Source organism: Trichechus manatus, unplaced genomic scaffold (genome assembly GCF_000243295.1).
Source record: "Trichechus manatus latirostris isolate Lorelei unplaced genomic scaffold, TriManLat1.0 scaffold00219, whole genome shotgun sequence".
Classification (NCBI taxonomy): Eukaryota; Metazoa; Chordata; class Mammalia; order Sirenia; family Trichechidae; genus Trichechus; species Trichechus manatus.
Window position 1 is genome coordinate 966,555 of NW_004444155.1, and position 9,758 is coordinate 976,312.

At 40.7% G+C, this 9,758-nt stretch overlaps 1 protein-coding gene across 5 annotated transcripts in view; it reads right to left on the minus strand.

Annotated features, from left to right (window-relative positions):
* ZC3H8 (zinc finger CCCH-type containing 8) overlaps window positions 1–8,945 on the minus strand; it is a 76,248-nt gene extending 67,303 nt beyond the window's left edge. For all 5 annotated transcript variants that reach the window (XM_023742805.1, XM_023742806.1, XM_023742808.1 and 2 more), the window contains exon 1: window positions 8,761–8,945. In XM_023742805.1, the coding sequence (XP_023598573.1) occupies window positions 8,761–8,837 (77 nt within the window). In that variant the 5' untranslated portion in view covers window positions 8,838–8,945. The remainder of the gene's footprint in view (window positions 1–8,760) is intronic.
* Between the last annotated feature and the right edge of the window lie 813 nt (window positions 8,946–9,758).

A 9,758-nucleotide genomic window follows, 5' to 3' on the forward strand; every position in this document is an offset into this window, starting at 1 on the left:
ACTATTCAGTAGAAACCATGCAGGCAAGAAGGCAATGGGATGACATATATAAACACTTGAAGGAAAAAAATTGCCAGCCAAGAATTATATATTCATCAAAACTCTCTCTCAAATACGATGGCAAAATTAGGGCATTTCCAGATAAACAGAAGTTTAGGGAATTAGTAAAAACCAAACCAAAATTACAAGAAATACTAAAAAGAGTCCTCCAGTTAGAAAATCAATAACATCAGTTAACAACCCAAGATAGAACACAGGACAGAATAACCAGATATCAACCCAGATAGGGAAATCACAAAAATAAATCAAAGCTAAAACACTGAAAATAGGGAAACAGAGACGTCAATATATAAAAGATGACAACATTAAAACAAAAAAGAGGGACTAAATAATGTAGTTACAGATGTTTCATATAGAGAGGAAGTCAACGCGATATAAAGATATATAAGACTGGCTTAAATTTGGAAAAATAGGGGTAAATATTAAGGTAACCACAAAGGAAACTAACAATCCTATACATCAATGACCAGGACACCTGAGCTGAATCCACACAAGAAAACTAAACAAACTTCTGCACTCACATACCTAGAAACCGCTCTAGCCACCTGGAGACAGGACATGAGAAGTTCAAAGACGCCAGTAATCAAACTAGCTCACAAGACTAGCTTACTTGGGTATATCAAAACAAAAGAAAACAAGGAGCTAGGACACAGTAAGCAAACGTAAAATAAATATAATAACTTATTGATGGCTCAGAGAAACCCATATGGAACACTCTCCAGAAAACACCACATATTAGGCCACAAAGCAAGCCTTAACAGAATCCAAAACATCGAAATATTACAAAGCATCTTTTCTGACCATAAAGCCATAAAAGTAGAAATCAATAACAGAAAAAGAAAGGAAAAAAAAAATCAAATACATGGAAACTGAACAACACCTTGCTCAAAAACTACTGGGTTACAGAAGACATTAAGGATGGAATAAAGAAACTCACAGTCTCAAGTGAGAATGAAAACACATTCTACCATAATCTTTGGGACACAGCAAAAGCAGTGCTCAGAGGTCAATTTATAGCAATAAGTGCACACACCCAAAAAGAAGGGCCAAAATCAAAACATTAACCCTACAATTCAAGCAAGTAGAAAGAGAGCAGAATAAGAATCCCTCAGGTGCCAGAAGAAAGGAAATAATAAAAACTAAGGCAGAATTAAATGAAAAAGAGAATAGAAAAACAATTGAAAGAGTTAACAAGACCAAAAGCTGGTTCTTTGAAAAGATCCACAAAATCGATAAACCATTGGCCAAACTGACAAAAGAAAAACAGGAGAGGAAACAAATAACCTGAATAAGAAATGAGATGGGCGATATCACAACAGATCCAAATGAAATTAAAAGAATCATAACAGAATATTAAGGAAAATTGTACTACAACAAATTTGAAAACCTACAGGAAATAAACCATTTTCTAGAAACACAAAACCTACCTAAACTAACACAAACAGAGGTAGAACAACTAAATAAACGTATAACAAGAGACTGAAAAGGTAATTTAAAAAATCTCAACAAAAAAAAAGCCCTGGCCCGGATGGCTTCACTGGAGAATTCTACTAAATTTTCAGAGAAGAGTTAACACTACTACTACTAAAGATATTTCAAAGCATAGAAAAGGATGGAATACTCCCAAACTAATTCTATGAAGCCAGCATAATTCTGACACAAAACCAGGTAAAGACACCACAAAAAAAGAAAATTACAGACCAATATCTCTCATGAACATAGACGCAGAAATCCTCAACAAAATTCTAGCTAATAGAATTCGACAACATATCAAAAAATAATTCACCGTGACCAAGTGGGATTCATAGCAGCTATACAGGGATGGTTCAACATTAGAAAAACAATCAATGTAATCCATCACATAAATAAAATAAAGGACAAGAACCACATGATCTTATCAATTGATGCAGAAAAGGCATCTGACAAAGTACAACACCTATTCATGATAAAAACTCTCAGCAAAATAGGAATAGAAGGGAAATTCCTCAACATAATTAAGGGCATTTATACCAAGCCAAAAGCCAACAACATCCCAAATGGAGAGAGTCTGAAAGCATTCCCCTTGAGAATGGGAGCCAGACAAGGATGGCTTTTATCACCACTCTTATTCAACATTGTGCTGGAGGGCCTAGCCAGAACAATTAGGCTAGAAAAAGAAATAAAGGGTGTCCAAATTGGTAAGGAAGAAGTAAAAGTATCCCTATTTGCAGATGATATGACCTTATACATAGAAAACCCCCAAGAAACCACAAGAAAACTACTGGAACTAACAGAAGACTTCAGCAAAGTATCAGGATACAAGATAAACATACAAAAATTAGATTCCCCTGCACCAACAAAGAGAACTTCCAAGAGGAAATCACCAAATCAATATCATTTACAATAGCCCTCGAGAAGATAAATCACACTTAGGAATAAATCTATCCAGAGACATAAAAGACCTATATAAAGAAAACTAAAAGACACTACTGCAAGAAACCAAAACAGACCTACATAAGAGGAAAAACATAACTTACTCATGAATAGGAAGACTCAACACTATGAGAACGTCAGTTCTACCCAAAGCGATCTACACATACAATGCAGTCCTGACCCAAATTCCAATGACATTTTTTAATGAGATGGAGAAACAAGTCACTAACTTCATACGGAAAGGGAATAGGCCTCAGACAAGTAAAGCATTACTGAAGAAGAAAAACAAAATGGGCTTCATAGTACCTGATTTTAGAACCTATTACACCGCCACGGTAGTCAAAACACCCTGGTACTGACACAACAACAGATACATAGACCAATGGAACAGAATTGAGAACACAGACGTAAATTCATCCGCCTATGAACAGCTGATATTAGACAAAGGCCCAAAGTCTGTTAATTGGGGAAAAGACAGTCTCTTTAACCAACAGTGCATAACTGGAAATCCATCTGCAAAAAAATGAAACAAGACCCATTCCTCACACTATGCACAAAAACTATCTCAAAACTGATCAAAGATCTAAATATAAAATCTAAAACGATAAAGATCATGGCAGAAAAAATAGGGACAACACTGGGAACCCTAATACATGGCATAAACAGAATACAAACCGTAAGTAACAATGCACAAACACCAGAAGAGAAGTTAGATAACTGGGAGCTCTTAAAAATCAAACACACTCATCAAAAGACTTCACCAAAAGAGTAAAAAGGCAACCTACAGACTGGGAAAAAATTTTTGGCTATGACATATTCAATCAGGGTCTTATCTCCAAAATCTACAAGACACTGCAAACCTTCAATCACAAAAAGACAAATAACCCAATTAAAAAATGGGCAATGGATATGAACAGGCACTTCTCCAAAGACATTCAGGAGGTTAACAGATACATGAGGAAATCCTCAGGATTATCAGTCATCTGAGAAATGCAAATCAAAACTACAATGAGGTACTATCTCACCCCAACAAGCCTAGCATTAATCCAGAAAACAAAATAATAAATGGGGGAGAGACTGGAACACTTACACACTGCTGGTGGGAATGTAAAATGGTACAACCACTTTTGAAAGCGATTTCGCACTTTCTTAAAAAGCTAGAAATAGAAGTACCCCATGATCCCACAATCCCACTCCTTGGAATATATCCTAGAAAAATAAGAACAGTCACACAAATAGATATATACACACCCAAGTTCATTGCAGCACTGTCGACAACAGCAAAAAGATGGAAACAACCTAGGTGGCCAGCAACAGACAAATAGATAAATTTTGGTATATTCACACAATGGATAAATAACAACAATAAAGAACAACGATAAATATGTGAAATATCTCATAACATGGATGAATCTGGAAGGCATTATGCTGAGTAAAATTAGTCGGTTCCAAAAGGATAAATATTGTATGACACCACTGTTATAAGAACTCAAGAAAAGGTTTAACACAGAAGAGAATATTCTTTGATGGTTACGAGGGTAAGGAGGGAGGGAGGGTGTTATTCACTAACTAGATAGTAGACAAGAATTAGCTTAGATGAAGGGAAGGACAACATACAATACAGGGGAAATCTGCACAGCTAGACTAAACCAAAAGCTAAGAAGTTTCCTGCACACAACCAAAAACTTCGACGGACAGTGTAGCAGGGGTGGGTGCGAGTCTGGGAACCATGGTTTCAGGGGACATCTAGGTCAATTAGCATAACAAAGTTTATTAAGAAAATGTTCTAGAAGAGAGACTAGATAACTGGAAGCTCCTAAAAATCAAACACTTATGCTCATCGAAAGACTTCACGAGAAGACTAAAAAGACAACCTACAGACTGGGAAAAAATTTGGCTACAACAAATCCCATCAGTGTCTAATCTCTAAAACCTACAAGATACTGCAAAACCTCAACAACAAAAAGACAAATAACCAATTAAAAAATTGGCAAAGGATATGAACAGGCACTTCGTCAAAGAAGACATTCAGGCGGCTAACAGACACATGAAGAAATGCTCATGATCATTAGTCATTAGAGAAATACAAATCAAAACTACAATGAGATACCATCTCACCCCAACAAGACTAGCATTAATCCAAAAAACACAAAATAAAAAATGCTGGAGAGGTTGTGTAGAGACTAGAACACTTATACACTGTTGGAAGGAATGTAAAATGGTACAATCACTTTGGAAATTGATTTGGCGCTTCCTTTAAAAGCTAGAAATAGAAGTACCATACGATCCAGCTATCCCGCTCCTTGGAATATATCCTAGAGAAACAAGAACCGTCACACGAATAGATATATGCACACCCATGTTCACTGCAGCACTGTTCACAACAGCAAAAAGATGGAAACAACCTAGCTGCCCATCAATGGACGAACGGATAAACAAATTATGGTATAGTCACAGAATGGAATACTACCCAATGTTGAAGAACAACGATGAAGCAGCGAAACATCTTATAACATGGAGGAATCTGGAGGGCTTTACACTGAGTGAATTTAGTCAGTCACAGAAGGACAAATATTATATAAGACCACTATTATAAGAACTCAAGAAAAGGTTTATTTAAACACCGAAGAAAACATTCTTTGATGGTTATGAGGGCGGGGAGGGAGGGTGAGAGTTATCCACTAACTAGATAGTAGACAAGAATTATCTTAGGTGAAGGGAAGGACAGCACACATTACAGGGGAAGTCAGCACAATGAGACTAAACCGAAGCTAAGAAGTTTCCTGAATACCATCAAACACTTTGAGAAACAGAGTAGCAGGGATAGGGGTCTGGGGACCATGCTTTCAGGGGACATCTAGGTCAAGTGGCATAACAAAGCTGATTAAGAAAATGTTCTGCATCCTACTTTGGTGAGTGGCATCTGGGGTCTTAAAACCTTCCAAGTGGCCATCTAAGATGCATCAATTGGTCCCAACCACCTGGAGTAAAGAAGAATGAAGAACACCAAAGACACAAGCAAAGTATTAGCCCAAGAGACAGAAAGGGCCACACAGACCAGAGACTTCATCAGCCTGAAACCAGAACTGGATGGTGCCTGGCTACCATTAATGACTACCCTGACAGGGAACACAACAGAGAGTCCCTGATGTAGTGGGGGAAGGATGGGATACAGAACTCAAATTCTAGTAAAAAGACCAGACTTAATGGTCTGAGACTGGAGGAACCCCAGAAAGCATGGCCCCTGGATTCTCTGTCAACCTAGAACTAAAACAATTCCCAAAGCCAACTCCTTAAACAGGGATTGGACTGGACTGTGGGACATAAAATGATACTCATGAAGAGTGTGCTTCTTAGCTCAAGTAGATACATGAGACTAAATGGGCAGCTTCTGTCTGGAGGTGAGATAATAAGGCAGAGAGGGTTAGGAGCTGGTTGAACAGACGTGGGAAATCAGGAGTGGAAAAGAAGAGTGTGCCGTCACAGTATAGGGAGAGCAATTAGGATCACATAACAGTGTAGGTATAAATTTTTGCATGAGACACTAACTTGAATTGTAAACTGTCACTTAAACTACAACAATAAAAAAAAGAAAAAGAAAATGTTCTGCATTCACTTTGGTGAGTGGCATCTGGGGTCTTAAAGGCTTGCGAGCGGCCATGGATGATGCATCACTTGGTCCCAACCCACCTGGAGCTAAGGAGAATGAAGAACACCAAAGACACAAGAGACAAAAGGGACCACATAAACCAGAGACTCCATCAGCCTGAAACCAGAAGAACTAGATGGTGCCTGGCTGCCACCAATGACCACCCTGACAGGGAACACAAAAGAGAGTCCCTGACGGAGGAGGAGAAAAGTGGGGTACAGAACTCAAATTCTAAAAAAAAGACCAGACTTAATGGTCTGACTGAGACTGGAGGAACCCCAGAAGACATGGCCCCTGGACTTTTTGTTAACCCAGAACTAAAATCATTCCAAGCTAACTCTTCTGACAAATATTAGACTAGACTTTAAGACATAAAATGATACTTGTGAAGAGTGTGCTCCTTAGTTCAAGTAGATACACAAGACTAATCGGGCAGCTCCTGTCCGGAGGCAACATGAGAAGGCGGAAAGGGACAGGAGCTGGTTGAAAGGACACAGGCAATCTGGGGAGGAAAAAAGGAGTGTGTGCTCACCTTATAGGGATAGCAACTAGGGTCACATAACAATGTATATATAAATTTTTGTATGAAAAACTAACTTGAGCTTAAACTTTCACCTAAAGCACACACAAAAAAAGGAAAGAAATCAAATGACGTATTACACTGGGCAAATCTGCTGCAAAAGATCTCTTTAAAGTGTTAAAAAGCAAAGATGTTACCTTAAGGACTAAGGTGCACCTGACCCAAGCCACGGTATTTTCAATCGCCTCATACGCTTGCTAAAGTTGGAAAATTAATAATAAAGACCGAAGAAGAAATGACCCATTTGAATTATGGTGTTGGCAAAAAATACTGAATACACCACCGACTGCCAGAAGAATGAACAAATCCGTCTTTGAAGGAATACAGCCAGAATGCTCCTTAGAAGCGAGGATGACTTCATCTCACGTACTTTGGACATGTTATCCGGAGGGACCAGTCCCTGGAGAAGGGTATCATCCTTGGTGGAGGGTCAGTGAAAATGAGAAAGACCCTCAACAAGATGGACTGACACAATGGCTGCAACAATGGGCTCAAGCATGTGAGGTCGGCACAGGACCGGGCAGTGTTTCCTTCTGTTGTACACAGGGTCGCGATGAGTCGGAAATGACTTGACGGCACTTAACAAAACTTGTGCTTTCTATGATGATTCACCTTGCTGAATTCGCCTATGTATTTTAATAGTTTATCAATTGGTTCCTCTTGCTTTCCTAAGTAAATGATCATATCATCAGCAATTAGTGTTTTTGTTTTCTATTTATAGGTCTTATTCTATTTCGGTCATCTTGTATTAGAGTAGTGATAAAATCATAGGTTCTGGAATCAGACTGGGCAACTTAATCTTAGTTTTACCACTTCAGTTGTGCCATATTGTTACATTATTCAACCTCTCTGTCTCAGTTTTCTCATCTGTAAAATGAGGACAGTATCTTTTTTTTTTTTTTTTGAGGTGGTTGTAAGGATTAGATGATATGTTTTACAGAAAGCACACAGTAAAGTTCTTAGTGGTATCCTGATTTAATCATTTCAGGCAATTAAAGTATTAGAGACGGAGACAGAGAAAGGATGTAAGTGATACCGGGAGGTAAAAGTCGGCAGAATCAGAAATGTATCGGGATGAGGGTACTAAAGGTATAAAGGACATGCGTCAAGGTTTCAGCTTAGAGAAATGGGGGAACACAGAAAACACAGAAGAAAATATGGTTTTTCCTCCCTTTACCACTTTTAACTCAAAAGAAAAAAGCGAATGACTATCTAGGCATAAACTACATTATACACGTCTCCAAGAATGAAATCAACAAATTAGTGCCATTTGGCCAGCAAGGTTCGCTGGTTCCTTTTTCAACCTAACCCGAAACCCGTTGCTGTCAAGTCGATTCTGACTCATAGCGACCTTATACGACAGAGTAGAACTGCCCCCTAGGGTTTCCGAGGAGGGGCTGGTGGATTCGAACTGCCGACCTTTCGGTTAAAAGCCGAGCTCTTAACCACTGCGCCACCAGGGTTCCAATACTGTAATCCAAAGGAGTTTCATGCTATTATGGTCTTTACGATCTACTTGTAGTGCAAATAATGGCCTAAAGAGACAGTTCACCATTTTATGAATCTATGGTTTGGTCCTTTCTACCAAGGAGATCCTAGTATCTGTTAAGTGAAAGGCCCTGTCCTGTAGGAGGCTGTGGTCCAGGAAACAGGCAACGGGGCTAAGTAGCGATGTTCCCAGCAACCAGAGGCGGGCTCCAAGGCCAGTCTATAGCGGACTATATCCCCAGGGGCACGTAACCGGACACAGGGGAGCACCCTGGAGTCTCCCTCGCTCCACCCGGATGACCACCTGGACCCGTCCCTCCTGTCGCCCAGGCTCTCGGAACTTCTGGCCATGGAGGCCTACAAATTGGTCTCCCCCACCCCCCACCCCCAGTCCCGGCTTCTTCCCTTTCTGCCCCAAACGACCTCGCGGTCCGGCCTGGCCGGTCCCGAGCGCTGGCCCCACGCGCTCCCGCGGGACCTGGTGGCGCGGCCGGGTGCAGCCTCCAGTGAAGAAGCGGGGAGGGATCGGGCTCGCGCCTCTGCGGTCAAAAGATGAAAAGATAGGGATCACCTTTCGTCAGAGTCCGTGGCCGGCTTTTTGCCGAGGGCCGGGTTGGGAGGTTTGGAGAAAAGATTCTCAAAATCCATTACCCCGTCAGGGGCCTCCCTCTCACGAGCCGAGAGCCGCGAGCCGCGAGACACGAGCCAAGCAGACAACAGTAGCTTCCAGACCGTGAAGACACCGGCTCCACCGCGACGAGAAGGGCCGCAAGCTCCGCCCCTGGCTTTCGCGCCGCCGGCGCCACCCCGCCCCGCGCACGCGCCCTGGCGTCCCGCTCCCCGAGGCTCTGCGCATGGTCGCTTGCGCTGCGCATGTGCCGCCGTATTTATTCATTATCTCAACTGTTGAGTAGAACTTTAAAACTTAGGTGTCCTGGTGGCGCTAATGGTTAAGAGCTCGGCTGCGAAGTACAAAGTCGGCCGTTCAAACCTACTAGGTTGTCCTTAAAAACCCTATTGGGCAGTTCTTTTGTGTCCTATTGGGTCACTATGAGTAGATAATGCAACGGGTTAGATTAGTCCTTAGAATCTCTTTTCTTTGATGATAACGAGTTCATTGGAAACCACAGTGTTTCTAAGGAATGGTAGCAGTAGCCAACATTTATTTGAGCACTTACTCTACTAATACGGCTATTAGCGCATTTAATCCTCACAACAACTCTACGTGATATGTACTATTATCTTTTGCATTTTTCAGATGGGGAAGCAGAGGTGTAGACAGGTTATGTAACTTGCAGGGTCTCTACAATCTAATGAGATTAAAATAAGTACACAAGTAACTCTAAAGGGAAAAGTCCATTAAAAAGTACTAAGAGCTAAGAGGATTCAGAAGAGAAGAAAACCACATACGGTTGGGAAGTCTTCTTGAAAGGGATGATGGATTTGAGATACCGCTGGAGATAATTTCCATAGGAAGAGATGACGTTACTGGTGAAAAGGGTGTTCCAAGTGGAGAGAATTGTATGAATAAAAATATCAAGGGAGGAAAATACAGCATATATTTGAAAA